General features: G+C 34.4%; 7 protein-coding genes across 7 annotated transcripts; 5 read left to right on the forward strand and 2 right to left on the reverse strand.

The window, feature by feature from the left end:
- Window positions 1-88: 88 nt before the first annotated feature.
- NAEGRDRAFT_79332 (uncharacterized protein) lies at window positions 89-3,604 on the forward strand. The gene is made up of 2 exons (XM_002678523.1): window positions 89-3,487; window positions 3,534-3,604. Exons 1-2 carry the CDS (start codon window positions 122-124, stop codon window positions 3,567-3,569), a joined length of 3,402 nt encoding a protein of 1,133 aa, XP_002678569.1. The 5' UTR covers window positions 89-121; the 3' UTR covers window positions 3,570-3,604.
- Window positions 3,605-3,776: 172 nt separating this feature from the next.
- On the forward strand, window positions 3,777-4,256 carry NAEGRDRAFT_66274 (uncharacterized protein; the record flags this gene model as incomplete). The annotated part of the gene is made up of 1 exon (XM_002678524.1): window positions 3,777-4,256. One exon carries the CDS (start codon window positions 3,777-3,779, stop codon window positions 4,254-4,256), a length of 480 nt encoding a protein of 159 aa, XP_002678570.1.
- Window positions 4,257-4,833: 577 nt separating this feature from the next.
- On the forward strand, window positions 4,834-8,862 carry NAEGRDRAFT_66275 (uncharacterized protein; the record flags this gene model as incomplete). The annotated part of the gene is made up of 2 exons (XM_002678525.1): window positions 4,834-6,125; window positions 6,171-8,862. The coding sequence occupies 2 exons, from the start codon at window positions 4,834-4,836 to the stop codon at window positions 8,860-8,862; spliced, it is 3,984 nt and encodes a 1,327-aa protein (XP_002678571.1).
- Window positions 8,863-8,999: 137 nt separating this feature from the next.
- Window positions 9,000-10,505, reverse strand: NAEGRDRAFT_38805 (delta-12 oleate desaturase). Its single transcript, XM_002678635.1, has 5 exons — window positions 10,357-10,505; window positions 10,230-10,317; window positions 10,003-10,104; window positions 9,701-9,931; window positions 9,000-9,571 (listed from the first exon to the last, which is right to left on the reverse strand). The coding sequence occupies exons 1-5, from the start codon at window positions 10,443-10,445 to the stop codon at window positions 9,029-9,031; spliced, it is 1,053 nt and encodes a 350-aa protein (XP_002678681.1). The 5' UTR covers window positions 10,446-10,505; the 3' UTR covers window positions 9,000-9,028.
- Window positions 10,506-12,469: 1,964 nt separating this feature from the next.
- Window positions 12,470-13,915, forward strand: NAEGRDRAFT_66277 (uncharacterized protein; the record flags this gene model as incomplete). The annotated part of the gene is made up of 1 exon (XM_002678526.1): window positions 12,470-13,915. One exon carries the CDS (start codon window positions 12,470-12,472, stop codon window positions 13,913-13,915), a length of 1,446 nt encoding a protein of 481 aa, XP_002678572.1.
- A 174-nt stretch (window positions 13,916-14,089) lies between these two features.
- On the reverse strand, window positions 14,090-15,505 carry NAEGRDRAFT_48244 (uncharacterized protein; the record flags this gene model as incomplete). Its single annotated transcript, XM_002678636.1, has 1 exon — window positions 14,090-15,505. The coding sequence occupies one exon, from the start codon at window positions 15,503-15,505 to the stop codon at window positions 14,090-14,092; it is 1,416 nt and encodes a 471-aa protein (XP_002678682.1).
- Window positions 15,506-16,116: 611 nt separating this feature from the next.
- On the forward strand, window positions 16,117-17,800 carry NAEGRDRAFT_79334 (ornithine decarboxylase; the record flags this gene model as incomplete). Its single annotated transcript, XM_002678527.1, has 1 exon — window positions 16,117-17,800. One exon carries the CDS (start codon window positions 16,117-16,119, stop codon window positions 17,746-17,748), a length of 1,632 nt encoding a protein of 543 aa, XP_002678573.1. The 3' UTR covers window positions 17,749-17,800.
- Window position 17,801: the final 1 nt, after the last annotated feature.

The raw sequence follows: 17,801 nt of genomic DNA on the forward strand, positions 1-17,801 counted from the left end.
AACAATAAAATTCCCAATTTAGAACAAACGTGATTGTGGTTTATTTTCTCAATCCATTGCTCGAATTTGCCATCAGAAATGTCAAATAAAAAAATACAGAAAATACTCTAGTCTGTGTGAAATGTCATTTGACAACAGCAGGGAGTCTGTCTTGTCAAAGAAACTTCTATCGGGTGACATTTACCTTTCCATTAAATTGTCGAATCCCTTCCACAACTTGAAAAATAGAAAATTCCAAGTTTTTATAAATTGCATTGGTTCGGAATTGAATAATGATGATGGCAATAGAATCAGATTAATATATTCCTATTCCTGTTTATGTGAACCAAGTAGTGAAAGTACGAGTCTTGTTGGAAGCAATGGATATTCGAATGATTTGAATGATAAGTATATTGATCCATTGACAAGAATGGTTACAATTCAAAGTACAATTTCACCCAAAGAAGTGACACAATCCGAGGATGGTAAATCACTTTTTATTAAAGTGGGAAATTATGGAAAGAATCCAGGAAGAACACAAATCAAATTCTTGGCTCTCGTATTTGAAATCCAGTATCAGAATCAATACTATCAAGCTTACATCACCATTAAAACTCAAAGAGGAAGTGGTGTTGAGCAAAGAGGTTGTACAACCAAAGAATCCTGTTTCATTTCAGATGCTGTTCAAAATGAGGAGGATGAATTCATTCAGGCTTTTTTAAGGTTTAACTCTTTAGGCTCTTCTTTAAGTAATTGTTCAAGTCCAACCAACAGGAGGAGAACACCAAACAGCAAGCCAAACTTTGGAAGTGTCTTTGCAGAGCAAAAATTTGTAAATTTCATGGAAGGCACAACAGATTCTCTTGACAGACTTACTCCTGATATTATTGCTGTTGGACAATCTGACAACTATGATGATGAAATTGATTATCAAAATTCACTTACTGATTTTTACAATACCATCACATTCACAAAAATCCATTTTGAAAATGGACCAAAACAGGGTGGACAACCAAATACTCTTTATTTATCATTCAAAGACAGCTCAAAAACTGGATTGTATGAACTGATAAAACACCATTCAATGCAAAGTATCAGTATGTGGTTTGTACCAAAGCATCACCCAGAAGTTCAGGTAGGTCTTCCACAAATACTTCACATCAGTGAAATTGGAAATTATGCAGCCCTCCATTTTATTACTTCTCCAGTTCTTACACATTTTGAGGGTGATTTGGATTCTTGTGTTTTCTTGGTTATTGATAATGAAATAATTGATGGACTAGTTGACTATACATTTGTTGACATTTCAGATAATATTCAATCTACAGATTATTACAATACAGAAGAGAATCTGAGAGGGGTTCAGTACACTACCCAGCAAGGAGGTAATACCCAAACAACCTCAAACTATTCTCTTAGTAAATACTCCCCAGTCGTTACCATATTGAACATTGGACAATTTGCAAAACAACAATACCAACAATCTATGGATAAATTTGAGAATTTAGGTCATTTCATTGAAAATTTCCAAATGCAATTCGGTAAAATAATTGACGTATTTGGATACAACTTTGCTGGATTCCTCAAATCCAATGGATTTGTGGTAGAAGGTGTCACATTTGAAGAAGTGATTTGTCCTACTAGTTCCAATGAACAATTAGTAACAATTGAACCAGCTGAGGTCCGAAAAGAAGAAAAGGTATTTGGCGCAGAAGAGGTAACTGATATGATTGTAAAATCTATTCAAAATAGAATTTCTTTAGAAGATGAGAAGATGATTGAAAACTCTGTGCAAACATTGGCACACAAAAGCAGTGATCTTGATACAAAACAAGCTGAAGAATATATTGTCATCAACACTGTTGTTCCAAAACACTTGGAAGCTAATTACAATCCAGGAAAACGTCACGCCAGAAATGACAAAGAGCCATATCTCAATCTCAAATTTGTTATATACGATGCTAATGCACTTCCTTCCCAAGATGCACAAAACAATATTCCAAAATTGAAAGTGGCTCTTTTCTTTGCCAAGTTTGTTATTTCTTTTGATGACAAAACTCACTTGATAGTTATTGAAGATCAAGAAAAGAAAGAAAATTTCCTCTATCAAACCTTCTATGATTGTAACATTTACAAAGTTAGAAAGAATGAAGAAATTGATAGCTTCCTTTATAGATTGGCTGAATTCAACTGTGCATGGAACTGTTCTCAATTCTATGATGAAAAGAACAGCAATACTGGACATTATGTCATTTCAGTTTTGAAATATTTGAAGATTTGGGATCCATCTGCACTTTGGGCTAAATTTGCTATCAATGTATGTGAAGGCAAACCACTTGAAAAACATGTGACAATTTATCCAGACTTTTTCCACATGGATTCAAAGCAAAGTATCCCAGCAATGCTCAACGGTACTAAAGCAGCAGAATGTCCAAAATTGAAGGACACAATAACAGGATATGTGAAACAATCATCAGATGCTCCATTTAAATATCATTTCAGTGGGTATTCAGACGATCCAGAAGTTGAAGCAAAAGCAGCCAGAACTGAATTGGAATTCATGTATGAATTGCTTCGTGAATGTGGTGAAAGTTATTTGAGAATTTTGGAAGATAGTGTTCGTGCTCAAAGATTGTTAAAGAAAATAATGCAAACAAATTACGGTCAATCTCTCTCAAGTGACACATGGCAACACTTGAAACAGTTATCTGACAAGCATAATCAAACTTTCCACAAACAAATGTACAACTTCCCTAATTTCTTCAATCTCATCAAGCCAACCAAGAATTCTGAAGTCGTGGAAAAGGCAGCCAAAAATGCTTGGAGAACTATGCAGGAATCAACCAACATGCAACTGAGTGAACCATCTATCCCAGATGTTCCAGATGTTGTTGAAGGAAAAATCCATTTTACTAATCTTGATTCGCCTTTAAACGACAATCCAAAACTACTAACTCTTAACTTATCAGGACCTTTACCACGCTCAGTTCTACCTGAATCTGTAACAATCTCATATGAGCTTGATGAAGACGATAGAGGTAAGGTGCTTGTTAGCGATTCTAGAGTTGTTAATGTAAATCAGACAAGTAACAATTTACAAATTAATTTTGAAGTGCCAACTTCAAACACCTGTGATTTCAATTATTTCAAAATTCAAGCAAGAATGGTGGTTAAGATTAATGGTTTTCCTTTGGATTCTGAAGAAATTATATTTACAATTAGACACGATCCAAGCAAGTATGTTCAAGTATGCACAGGTTCTAAAGTTGTCAATGCAAATGGACAGACGCTAACGCTGTTCTTGAGATTTTCTGAACCAACTCGGCTCAATGGTGTCATTAATCTTTATAGTTCTATGAAGTGCAGCTACATCACTCCCATTCTAGATCGTTTCCAAAAACATTCTGACAGAGAATATAGTTATACATTTCAATTGGAAAACAATTATGACATATTCCACATATTTGTTAGGACAGAAGCAGAGGATATTCTAGTTGGAACTATTCATGTAAGTAAGCAACATTTATTGATTACTAAATTATTTCATATTGTAGAATTTGGAATTTAAATCCTCTGAATTGGAAGAGTAAATTTATTTTGTAATAAATAATGTAAATATGTAAATAATCATTTTCCCGACAAAATGTTAATAACTAACAAAAAAATGTCTAACATCTTCTTTCAGTCATTTTGAGACGGGTTCCCATTTCTATTTGAATGCTTTGAAGAAAATATTTAGGAAATTAGAAAGAAAGCAACTAAAGTTGGAGAATATTTTCTTGAAAATCAATCAGATTATGGATTGGCTAAATGTCAACATTCCTAATTGTGGAACTTTAGGTTTTATTGATCCTGCATTGTCAAATGGAAGTACACAATTCAATTATTCCTGTGACATTTACAGTTTTGGTAAAACTGTCATGCAATTCATCTTGGGAAAGAAATTCAATCCTTCTTATTATGATTCTGATCTTGAGGAAATGATTAAGGAAGCTGGAATTTCAATTAATTTAAGTTCATTGATTCATAGAATGATTGACCCAGATCTATTGGAAAGAATTCAACTTGAAATGGTTTTGGAAATTGCTAGGGAAAATCTCCAACCTAAAAAACAGTTTCGGCCACAATCAATAGGTGTAATGGTAGAGAGTCCAAGTGCTAAATCTCAATTTCGTCCAATCAATAAGTTTCGAAACCACCAAGTACAAATTCTGAATTTGGTATTTTTCATTGTGCTTCCCATGTTTCAAATAATCGTTGTTTGTATTAGAACTTGAATGGACTGTAAATAAACTTTGGTACACTGTAACTTCATCAAGCAATACAAAAATATTGAACCAGTGGTGGAAATTTCCAATATTCGAAACTTTCGAATAGCACTGTGAAATGGAAAGTCAAATCATCTAGATACCCCCACAAATGAGAATTCAAGCAATCCAGATTACAAGATTCGTGTATGAATGAGAATACAACAACTTCTGGATTGTTCAATTTAAATGTCGTTGGCTAAGTTGACCAACAAAATGATTTCGTTACAATCTTTCTACAGTCCCACAAAGTCACAATCAATCAATACCTTTCCTTACTAGCACGAATCAACAATAACAAACTGGCATAACATGTCTCTATTCAGCAACTCATCTGCCAAACGTCAATTTTTATGTCGCACTCAAAAATCTTGAAAAATACATACGGCTGTTTTCACTACACAATCCTTCTCGCATTATCCAGTCAATTATCAATAATGACAGATCTCTAATTTTTCCAAGACGCACAAAAGTGTCAGCTGCCACATGTTTAATAACATTGAACCACCAACTTCCTATTCTCTTCTCTATCATCATTAAAAAAAATATGTCAAACAACACCCAACGAGCACTGACAGGTCTTTTTCTACTCCTGTTAATTGTCAGTTTGGTCACTTGCCAAACCAATTGTCCACAAGACGCTCAAGGTTTAACATTATTTTCCAGTATTTCTGGATTTTCAACTGCTAACAGTCAAATTACGATTAGCACAGCTGTCAAGGTTGACAAATCTCCACCTTACAAACTTCGTTCCATCACTGTTTTAAATGGAGGTTCACTTATTTTCGATAACGCCAATTTGACTTTGAATGTTGATTTTATTAGAGTCGAGTCTGGAGCTAGTTGGATTATGGGAAGTGCCACATGTCCAATTACTAATAAGATTGTCTTGACATTTTATGGATCACGTACTACTGAGAATGAAATTGGAACAGATCCATTTGATAATGTGAATATGGGATCAAAGGGAATTGGTTTTCTTTCTGGATCTAGAGTTCAAATCTTTGGTCAAGTTGACTCACCAACATTTACTGATCTTGCTGTTACTGCTGTTAAAGGAAGTAATCAAATCAAGTTGAGTGAAAGTGTTTCATGGAGAGTTGGTGATTCCATTGTTATTGCTACCTCAGATTATGGTGAAATGTTGGACTATACTAAAATAACTTCTTCATTGATTGGTTGGGCTAGAGGTGTTAAATTCCCAGATCAAAATGAAGAACGTATCATTACTCAAGTTTTGGATGGTGGTAAGACTATTGTCTTGGATGCTCCACTCAATTATACTCACTACAGTGATGGAGATAAGATTAAGCCAGAAGTTGGTTTATTGTCGAGAAGAATTGTTTTCCAAGGAGATAATTCATCTGATGCTTCTCAATTTGGTGGCCATTTTATGGTTCGTTTGGTTACTCAATTCCAAGTTGAAGGTATTGAAATTAGAAAGTTTGGTCAATATGGTTTGATGGGAAGATATTCATTCCATCTTCACCTTTTGGAAAATACTGCTCAAGGTACTGCTTTGGGTACTCAATACTATATTAAGGGATGTTCAGTTCATGACTCATTCCAAAGATGTTACGTTGTTCACGATACTAATTATTTCTTGCTTCAAGACAATGTCTGTTTCAATTCTAATGGACATCAATACTTTTTGGAAGATGGTTCAGAGTTAGGTAATGTTTTCAAACATAATTTGGCAATTCGTGCCAAGCCAGTTTATGACTTGACCTATCGTCTGATTCCATCTGATAGTGATGTTGCTAATTTTTGGATTACCAACCCAAACAATACATTTATTGACAACCATGCTTGTGGTTCCAAACATGCTTTTTGGTTTACGTAAGTTATCACAATTTATTCCTCTATTAATGTTTTAAATTTTAGAATGCCAACCTTCCCAACAGGTGCAAGTGCTTCCCTGTATGCTCCAGGTTCTATCAATCCAAGAACTGCTCCTCCAAAGCCATTTTCTGGAAATGTAGCTCACGGTTCACAAAATGGTCTTTTTATCGATGACATGGAAAAGCCAGACGGTACAACTGAACAAGCTGGTTATTATCCATCCATTGAGGCATTAATTGATAATTTTATTGCTTACAAAAATAGAGGTTATGGTATTTGGGCTCGTTGTGGTAATATTGTTTTCAAAAACTTGTACTTGACTGATAATATGAGACAAATGAACTCTCCTCCAGGTACTTCATATATTACTGATTCCATCATGATTGCTGAATCTGACAATGTTGGTGATTATACTTTGAGACCTTCTGTTGATGTTGGTAATAGAACTAGACCAAATGCTTACTACTCACTTACCACTGTTATTAAGGGTTATGAAACTTATGATAACGGCGGTGCTGAATTGTTGAGAAATGTCACTTTCAGAAACTTTGTCACTGACAAGTATAAGAGAGCTGGTTGTTTGTCAGTCCTTGATAACTTCTTCAGACTCCATACTAGAAATAGATATTGTGATTTGAAGTTTGAAAATTCTCCTCAAAGAGTTTTCTTGGATACAGTCACTTATGAAAACCACAAGGGTGCTGCCCTCATGGATATTGATGGTTCCATCACTGGTATTGCTGGTGGTGCTTGGATTGGAGGTATTGACCCAATTCAAAACTGGGAAGGTTGTATCACCAGATATGACTGGAATAATGCTTCAGTTTGTCCATTGATGGGTGAATCACTCTTCCAATTGAGAGTTTTGAATTATAACATTTCTGGATCAGTAATTGTTGATCCATACGGAGTTTCACACGCTGATTACAAGGATAACTCAAAGAAGATTCCAAGATTGTTCCTTACTGATCTCTTGAGAAATATTCAAGGTACTGTTGCTGGTGTTCAATCCAGTGGAGGAGAATTCTATATGCAAGCTAACGTTCCAGCTCGTGGTTTCTACGCTATCAAGTTCAACTGGGATCTCCCACCTCCAAATCCAATGAATTTGCAAATGCAATCATCAGCTGCTGGTGATTGGAGTGTTTTGGCTATTCAATATCCACTCGGTTCTACATTCACAGTTACTTCAAGCGGGCCAGGAACACTCAATTTGTGTGACTCATTGGAAGATGTCATTAACTTCCCAACCCAATGCTACTATTTCAATACCACAACAGGTCACTTGTACCTCAAGTTGAAGAATGCCAACTCTAAGAGTAACAAGAAGGAATGGTACGGATTTGTTGACTATGGTAATTGGGGTAACTCTGTTGCTGTCAATATTACTGCCAAATGTCCAAATGATTATTGTGGTACTTCCACTCCAAGTCTTCCTGCAAATCCAAGAGAAACTTACAGAGTTTACATGAAGGAAGATAGATTCGTCGGTCGTTTGGAAATGTGTCAACAAGCTGCTGTTTCTGCATTGGCCCCTGGTTCTACTAGTGCTGTTGGTTCAGTCTTTGCATTCTTGAATTACAATGACAGATTATTGGACATTGTTCTCCATCACAATTTGAACAATAAGGCAAGTTTGGTTGAAGTTGGTGTTGGTGCTCCTGGTGCAGTTGAAAGATATATCACTTACAGTTATGTTCCATCTCCATATTCTCAAAGTAGATTTGGATTACAATTATCTCATGGTGAATGGGTTGACTTGTTGAAGGGAAGAATTTTCATCAAGGTTTCCTCTACTGAAAATCCAAATGGTCACTTGAGAGCTCAATTGTACTGTAGTGGTAAATGTAATTTGCCACCAGCAGTTTCAACAACTTCTCCATGTACTGTTAAGAACGCATCTCAAGTTATTACCTTGTACGATGAAGGAGCTACCTTCAAGTCAACTGGATTTACCAATGGTCCTTATGCTAGTACTAGTCCTGATTACTATGTTGCCAACATTACCTATCCATTCAATCCAATTTGTGGTAATTCTTCTTATTACTTTGGTCTCAAGAAGGGTGGATTCCAACTTTACAGAGGTTCAGTTGTCAATGTCGATACCAGTGTTTACAAGTACTTTGAATTTTTCATTAAGGGAACCAATAACTCTGGTGTGATTGAATTGGTCACTAGTTTTGCTTACTACAATACCACTTCAAAGACCTATATTAATATCAAGACTGGTATGCCAACCAATGCTACTTATGTTCAACACTACAAGATTGATGATACTCGTATCACCAGAGTTAGATATCCACTTGCTGATATTGGATTCCAAGGAGTTCAACCATTCAGTAAATTCGCCTTCTACTTGGGTAACCAGGGACAATACAGAGAAATGATTATTGACAATATTCGTTTCGTTGGTGATCAAGGAACTGAAGAAACATCCAGATTTATCACTTCAAGTGAAATTAAGACCTGGGGATCTGTTTCTACATGTGGTGCATCAGCTAGTCCAGATGTTGATCCATTGAAGATGTCATCCTTATTCTTTGATGTCACCAATGAAGTGAGATCAGGTCAAGAAACACCTATTGAACCAGGTACTTCATCTATTCCTGCACCTTCATCAAGCAATACTGCCATTCCAAGAGCTTCTGCTTTTTCTGGTGCTTCTGCTATTGGAATGAATATGCTCATCATGGTTATTGTTGCTTTGGTTTCATCCTTCTTCATTGCTTTCTAAATTAATTTTGAATCTCAATAAACAGAAAGTATTTCATCAAACTTATCTGAACCTTTTGCTTATTATGTTTTCGTCTTTGATATCAATCTTTCAAGAAGGAGTTAAATATTATTGAAAAAGAAGAAACCTTTAGAATATTGTAAATGAATCTGCTATTTATTCAAGTTTAATGATCCCACCACAAAATTCCTCTAAACTTTTCATTTCTCTTCAAGGCAACACAATTCTTCAAATTTTCGAATAAAGCACCAAAGAAACTCTTATCAGTCTCATCTCTATAATAATTTCCAAGTTTTCCCTTAATTGCTTTCGTTGCTTCCTCAGCATGATAGAATGGAATCTTTGAAAAGACATGATGACACACATGTGTATCAGTAATGTGATGCAATTTGGAATCCAAGAATGAACCCATCGAACGATCAATGGTACACAAAGCTCCCTTCAACCAATTCCACTCACCTTCATCCAAATGAGGAACGTCATCGTGGACGTGTTGTAAAAAGGTAATTGAGGTCAATAGGAAGAAATTAATACTGAGTGGTAAGACATAGACAGTGACCATCACTTGCCATCCATAAATTTGGAATAATTGATAGAGAATGAATAACATGGCAATTACTCCAAAATTAGACAAGTAAATCTTTAAGGTTTCTCTACTATTAAAGATTGGAGAGGATGGTAAAAAGTGAGAGGTGAATTTGATTGGATACTTTTGTGAAATTTGCTTATAGTCAGAATATTCATTTTCATCATCTTGAGAGTTTCCATCACTTTCGGTAATAATAGTTGGTTCATAACGAATGCCCTTTGCATAATAGGCCACAACATTTTCCTTAACTGGACCAGAAACATTGAGCACCAAGTGAAGTGGCCAACCAATAGTTGCCATAACAATCATATCAGTAATGGCAGAAAGAGATGATTCAGATTTTGGTTTCATTTCAACTTGTTTGTCAACTTGAGATTTTTGAGCTGGATTATTAGAAGGAATTGGTTGGACATTTTGAGGAACCCAGGTTTGATCTCTTGTCATGTGATTGGTATTTGCATGGTGAATAGCATGTGATTTCTGAAGAATTTCAAAAAATATTCAAATATTCCAGTAAAAAATTAACAAATTCTCTGGTTGACTAAACTTACTTGCCAAGCAAAATATGGAACCAACAAGGCACTTCCGACAATGTAACCGACAATATCACAAACAAGAGGACTATCAGCAAAAGCATAATGTCCACATTCATGCTACAATCATAATAAAATATTCACACAAATTGTTCGAAATATTTCACACAATTTCACACGAATTATTCGAAACATAAAGATGAAATCCATAATATATAAACCTAATCGAATAATAATTAACCTACCTGAAGAACCCACAATCCAGTAAATGTAAAACCTTCAATAAAAACATAACCACAAAACAAGACACCCTGCAACAAGTAATAAATTGGACTCAACACTACAATTTGATTCAAATTAGCAAACCACCACGATTCTAACAAATTGGAAAAGTAATAATAGGCAACAGTATAGGCAATTAATTGAACCAAATCTGAAATGAGATGGAGCATACTGGTCATGACAGGTCTTTGGAAGCAATGTTTTGGGATGGCTTCCTTTAATTCACGAAGAGTGAAGGGAATGGCATCTCCGTGGTAGAGTGAAGAGAGTTTGTCATACTTTTCAGCTTGTTGAGCGCAAGATTCTGATGTGGCAGCTGACATTTTTTTTCTTTCGAGATCTTTTTGAAAATACGGAAATTTCAAGCATATCCTAGTGCGATGGATAAAAAGACCGGATTGCTATCCGAACAGTAACTCTGTCATACTGTTTAGGATGCCTTTTTTTTCACAAGTAATTTTGTAAACTTCTTTACAATATTTAATTCTCCTACTCTTTAAAATTTTTATTGCACAAAAGGACAATCACATGTGATACGAAATTAAATCCTCTACAAACATACAATCCAATCAAATAATCATATCTGATATTCTCATAAATATTTCCACACATTAGAATTTGTAATTCATGCCTCACCGATATGGAGACGTGTCCATTGCCACCCATAAACCAGTTCCTTGTGATTTCCTCATTGATTGGGAGTGGATGAAAAAAGAGGTTCCTTACTCTCCGATGATGAAACAGCAACAAATTACCAGCAATAAAAATTTGATCATCAATATCTAGGATTCATCATGAGCGCTATAATTACAGCTTCATAATAGAATTATTTAAGCATTAAGGATGAATGGTCTTTTTGCAAAAAACAAGATCACAGTTCTCCATTACTATTATTTACACAACAAAATCGTGCTAAAATGATATCCAAATTTGTTTATTGAAATGAAAACCTTGCATGCTGATTATTGGTGCTTGGGCTTGGATGCAATATTGTATCCAACATTAGCAAAAATCTGGTGAGGAGCAAAATTCAATTTTTATTGAGACAATGAACCAGAGCGATTAGGGTTGGATTTTTCACAACCGAGAAGACAACACCACAAGAGAATGGAAACTGAAACTTTGTGTTCAAGCCATTTATCATGTGATCTGAAATTATTGTAAGAGAACAAGAAATGAATACACACCTTTCATTTTGGGTGAAATTTTACTGGTGACATGATAGGTGCATGCGACTTGTCTCTCAAGTTATGAATAAAAACAGCCGAACAAATTTTATACATTGAATACCGTACCTTTTAAAATACTCAAGTAAAGGACTATATTCCTTATTTCAGAAACTCAACAGAATACATCTACAGTACAGTGAATTGTAAATAAGTTACAACAGCCATTACAGAAACCCCCTAAATAAGAAACCTAAAACCTCATGTCAATGACTCTAGTAAATAAGTATGCTTTCATTCCCCACAACAACATGAACCTTGCAATTGTCAATTCAAAGAACAATTGAATGAAAGGTGTTGGAAAATTTGTGCGAAGATTCAACACGTTTTGATGAAATTGTACAGGACTGCCGAAATGCAAGGAAGGTAATAGCCAAAATAATCAATAACTTGTTGATAGTGTTGTTTATCATCGGGAGATGTTTCCGCCACAAGTAGGACAATAGATTCACATATTTTTTGTTATCTAATCTCTCTGTGCATTAATTTGCTTACTGCAAACCAAAAATCAACTTTAGATATTCACACAACACAGCGCTATGGAGAGAATACAAGATCCTTATTGGCTACCGTAGCAATGTACTTGTATTTTTTAGTTTTGGGAAATAAGGCAACAATACTGTTGGTTGGGTGCGATTCTCTGTGTCGCAGGCAAGTTGATAAAACCGACCTTAACTTGCACGATTATGGCATTTAAGTGCACTTTTGCCAAGAACAACAACAAGAAAAAAAACTCTTGCAACGTTCTTATTAGCGTTATCATCAACGACAATTTTGAAAAACACAACACAACACCACCTTGATTATTTGCTTGTTGTAGCTGTGTTGTTTGTTTATGAGTTGTGAAGAGTTTGTGCAGTTTTTTCAACATTTTGCGATTAAAGGCTTTGTACTCTCATCAAATCTAGAGAACGTTGCGCAACCAACCACGTGTGTTGTTACATCTTCATCAACAACAACAACAATTAATCATCCTCATGGGACTTTTTAAATTATTATTTGGGAAAAGAGATGGTAGTAGTAGGAGTAGTAGTAGAAAAAAGAAGGCTTCCTCTTCATCTCTCTCTTCGGATCATGTAATAGATTTATTTCAAACGTTTTCATCAAGCTTTATTCATGATAACATGTTGAAATTTTTAACTTTTGATGATGTGATGAATCTATCTCTTGTCAGCACTCAATTCAGAAGTTTGGTACTTCAGTTATATGCGGTTGGTATTCGTATAGATGACGAGGAAAAGGAAGAAGATGTGAATACTAAAAAACAAAAAAAGAAAAAGATATTCATTGACTATAGATTGTTGAGCGAGCTTCCTTTTGAAAATGTTGTTAAAGTACAAGTATTTGGAAGACCTGTAAATATACCCAAGATTAATTGGAAATGCGTTAAAAAGTTATACTTTGATGTGCATTACTATCATGAATATTACAAAGTTTCGGATATTATTAATTCTGCTTTGGAAACAAATAGAGGTACATTGAGTGATGTTTGCATTCATAATACCAAATTTCCAAATGACAAGTTAACAGTATCACGTATTATACAAGGAGTTAACCAAGGATTTTGCATTAGAAAATTGGAAACCTCTTTGGAAACAGACTTTTTCGATTTATTGAAAAGGGATGTTGTTATCAAGTATTTATCTGTAAAGGCAAACTTCTTCTTTGAAGAGGATTTTTTAGAGGGAAATGTAGGATTGTGTAAAGTAGAGAGATTTAAATGTGCCATCACTCATGAAAATTTGAAACATTTTAAAAAGTTAATTACATTCCCAGAGTTTCAACCTGAAGTTTTGGAATTATGTATTTCAAATCAAATTTCACATGCATTACCAGAAATTTTGAAACTTTGTAATAGAGATGTCTTTAAGAGAATTATTCTTTCTGATTTGGATGGATGTTTTGTGTGGCACACATTGTCTACACTTAAAGAAGAGGATTTACCAAAATGCGAAATTGACATGTCCTTCTGTACACCTAGAGTTGATTCCCTAACAAAATTCAAACAGAATGAAAGAATTCAATCCTTGGCCATTGCAGTTCACGAGCAACAAGAAATTGAAAAGCTTGTTTCCACACTGTCAACTGGTTACAAAAAATTAATTCACCTAATGATAACCTGCGAGAATCCCCATATTTATAATGATCTAGTTTCATCCATGTCTAAGTCTTTCCATTTAATACACGCCCACCAAATAGTAATGTTCAAACGATTCAACTCTCAAGGTGCCATCAATTCCAAGAAAGTTTATGAATCTTGTAACAGACTGAGGAAGTTCACCATGTTAAAAATTCAAGAAAAGGTTACAACAAGACGTTGTTCAGCTGACAATCAAGAAATTAAAATTGTTGAAGACGTTCTTCCTTCTGCTCAATGGAAACATTACAAGAAACCAACCATCAAAATCCTCAATACCAATTAATTCCTAACCAGCCAATTCATTCCACCAATTTTATCCAACCCAATTTTGCTCCAATTTTTCAAAAATATTTATTTTAAATCATTACAAAATAACAAGATGATATTAATAAATTGTAAAAGGTATAGACTTGCTAATACCAAAATAATTAATAATAATTAATTTTCAATTTAATATTTAAAATAAAATTACAATAATGGCAAAAAGTGAAACCAATAATAACTTGAAACTGAAAGTTGTTTGACCATTAGCATCAGATCTTCTTGGAAGAAGTACATCAATATTTTCAAATGAACTTTCAGTTGAAATCTTGAATCCATTCATTGAATTAATTGTCGATGATTGTCCAACATTCTTCCAAACTCTGTGTTGACATGTGTAATATCTTTCATAATATCTCTTACAAGATCTGTAAATACTACTATCCTCATCTACATATTGAGCATACCCCAAGCCAGGAGTTAATGAACTTGCCAATGGAGTTCCAATATACAATCCCTTATTATATAAACAACTAATGACATCATAGAGTGGTCCTGCACAACTTGGCAAACATTTTCCCTTATTATTTCCATTACTGGCCTTGCCACCACAGACACAACCACCTGATAGGCTATTGCAAGAAGTGGAATTGTAACAAGTATCTCCATTATCGAGTGTAACATCTTGACAGGTTTTTGTATCCTTATTACAATAACCTGAATAACATTCAGTGTTATTTTGACAGGTAGATCCTTTCAATCCTGCTAATAATCTTTTACATTTGTTATTGGAACATGTTACCAATCCTGAATTTGTATTTCCACAATCAGAATCTTCTCTACAATAATCACCAAAATCAGCAAATCTTTGACAGATGGCATCATTTGAATCCTTACTCTTTCTACAGGAATAACCAGTTTGACAACTGCTTGTTTCATTACATTTAGCTTCTAATCTAATCGAATTAATGCAAATTGAGTCTTCTCCACAATAAAAAGAAGCTTGACAAACTCTATATTCCTTAAATGGATTAAAAACTCGAGTACAATTTTCATCCTTGCTAACCATTGGAGTTTTTAAACAAGAACCCAAAACACAGGAAGCTCCAAATTCACACGAGTAATACAATCCTTCATTATTATCAACATCTCCACATTTTTCACCAATTTTCTTTGTAAACTTTACCTTATAAGGTTTACATTTGCTATCTTTACAATAAAGACCTCCTTTCTTAACAGAAGCTTTTGTTGTAACACATTGTTCATGTTGCGAACATGAATCTCCTTCAACTCTATCAGCACTATAACACTTATTGTAAACACATTTCATATAACCGAATTTACAATCAGAATCTTTGGAGCAATTTGTGTTCATGATTTTATCATAAACTGTTTGGAATGGTTGGCAACCATTTCCATCGTTAATAAAGGAAATTGGACAAGCAACATTTGTGGTACTTTCTTTTTCATCAATGTACAGAGATTGACATGTTTGTTGGAATGTGACAAGTGGCAGGAGAAGAAAGACAGCACAGGTGAGACAGATCGTTAGAAGATTTAGCTGTTTGGAAGAGTAATTGTAAGAAACAAGATGATGGTGTGGTTGTTGCATTTTGTTTATCTTGTAAAAGATGAATGTGGACGAAACTTTGATTCTATTGGAACGAATGTCATTGAAATGTCAAGAATGAACTTGATTTTACCATTAAAACATGCGGAAACTGGAGGTTCCAGTGAGTGTAATTTATGTTACCATTACAACAACAAACTTTCCCTGTCACTTTTCACTTTTTGAATACATTTTTGTTGAACTACAGTTTTACCACAAATTCCTTACATTCCAATGAATCTTCTTCCTTAGATCTATCCACAAATTATTAAATTTAATATTTCTCACTATCAAAAGAAGTAATTTAGTCAAAAACTCTCCAAAGTCTTTAAAAGAGCGCCAAATTTTTTTTTCTCTTCATTTGCCGTGGGAGGACCTTTTACGGACATTTTCATCACCCAAAAAAATCACAAAAAAAAATAATTAAATTCAATACCTTTGAAAAAACCCTTTTTGATTTTGAAAAGATCATCATCATACGGAATCAACAACAACAAGAAAAAAAATACTACCACCGATACACTTTGTTTTAAAATAGTATCATCATCATTAGCTTGATTTTTTTATTGTATATGATATAATAATATTTATTAATCTATTTTGTAATTAGAAAAATGTCAATGCATCCGAGTCATAGTGGAAATCATTTAAATGTTCCTGCTGGAAATGATGGAATGACCAGAGTTAAATCTATTGAATTTTTACATTTGGGATATGAACAACAAACTCCTCAATCATTATTTCACAATTTGAGACAACCTGTTCATAAACATGAACCACAAGCGCACTATAATCATTCTGAATGGGTTGCTAGTTTACAACCAATTTTTGAGAATTATTTCCATGCTGAATTACATTTAATCAAAGATCAGGAATCACATTTGAAAAATACTGTGAGAAGAATTGTAAAGAAAATTTCTGAAAAGAATGAAAAGGGAGAATCATTCTTTGTTGTTGATTTGTCACATATTGTGAGACAGATTGAGAGATGGAGAAAGGCAATGACAATCTATCCAAAGGATCAACAAAAGATTGAAATTGATGATCGTGGTGTGAGACCTTTCTATGCTGTGAAATGTAATCCAAATGAAAATATTGTAAAGGTTTTGTACATGATGGGATGTGGATTTGATTGTGCCAGTGAGGCTGAAATTGCACTCGTTTGTGAGACTTGTAAAGAAGTTGATACTTGGTTGGAAAATAATCAACAATTCTATGAAAGTTTGACAATTGTTAATCCAGATCCTTCATTGGAACAAATTAAGAATAGAAGATTTGTTCCTGGACGTGATATCATATTTGCTCATCCATGTAAACAAATTTCACACATGGAATATGCTGCAAAAGTTGGTGTTGAGCTTACTACGCTCGATTCCGTTTGTGAAATTGAAAAGATTGCAGAACATTGGAAGGCTGCCAAGTGTGTAATCAGAATCAAGACTGATGATTCACATGCAACTGTTGGTTTCTCTGCCAAATTTGGCTGTAGTAAGTTTGGTCAAACTATTCTCCTCGAAAAAGCAAAAGCTCTTGGTGTTAATATTTATGGAATTTCATTCCACGTTGGAACCAATTGCTCAGATACAAATTCCTATAAGAAGGCCCTTCAAGATGCTGCAGAGCTTGCAAAACTTGCAATCAAATATGGATACAAGCTCTCTTTGATTGATATTGGAGGAGGTTTCATGGGTAGAATTAATGATGAAAATCCAATGGAAACTGTAGCCTCTCAAATCGTTCCTGAAATTCAAAAACTCTTCTTGAGAGATGAATCAACCAATGCAGACGATTCAATCATTGATCCAAAGACTATCAAATTAATTGCAGAGCCAGGTCGTTACATTGTCAGTGCTTCACATACCCTTGTCTGCAATGTTCACACTGTTAAGGATATGAGATTGGAGAATGAGCAATTGAAGAAGGAAGGCATTCCAACACCTGACGATTTTATCTATTACCTCAATGATGGAATTTATGGCTCTTTTAATAATATTGTCTTTGACTATGTCCACTTAGTTGTAAATATGATCATGTCCAAGTCAACCAAACATGAAAAGAAGTATGCATCTACCTTGTTCGGGCCTACATGTGATTCATTAGACTGTTTGAGTAGAGGATATCCATTACCTGAGCTACATGCAGGAGATTATTTGTTTTTCAATAATTTTGGAGCTTACACAACTGCAGCTGCCTCAGATTTCAATGGTATGAGAACCAAAAGAATGTTTTACATTTGGAGAAACTAAATCTATAGATCCATAAAATTATGGATCACCTATTAAAGTCTTTATTCCAAGCA

This window comes from Naegleria gruberi (assembly GCF_000004985.1).
Source record: "Naegleria gruberi genomic scaffold NAEGRscaffold_17, whole genome shotgun sequence".
Taxonomy (NCBI): Eukaryota; Heterolobosea; class Eutetramitea; order Acrasida; family Naegleriidae; genus Naegleria; species Naegleria gruberi.

Coding starts and splice junctions, on each gene's coding strand:
- NAEGRDRAFT_38805 (XM_002678635.1), bottom strand. CDS start 10,445: ATGACCAGTATGCTCCATCTCATTTCAGATTTGGTTCAATTAATTGCC. Junction 10,318..10,356: donor TTTTCCAATTTGTTAGAATC/GTGGTGGTTTGC, acceptor TGTAGTGTTGAG/TCCAATTTATTACTTGTTGC. Junction 9,572..9,700: donor TGCTCAATGTTTCTGGTCCA/GTTAAGGAAAAT, acceptor ATTTCACAAAAG/TATCCAATCAAATTCACCTC.
- NAEGRDRAFT_79332 (XM_002678523.1), top strand. CDS start 122: ATGTCATTTGACAACAGCAGGGAGTCTGTCTTGTCAAAGAAACTTCTA. Junction 3,488..3,533: donor TTCTAGTTGGAACTATTCAT/GTAAGTAAGCAA, acceptor TTCATATTGTAG/AATTTGGAATTTAAATCCTC.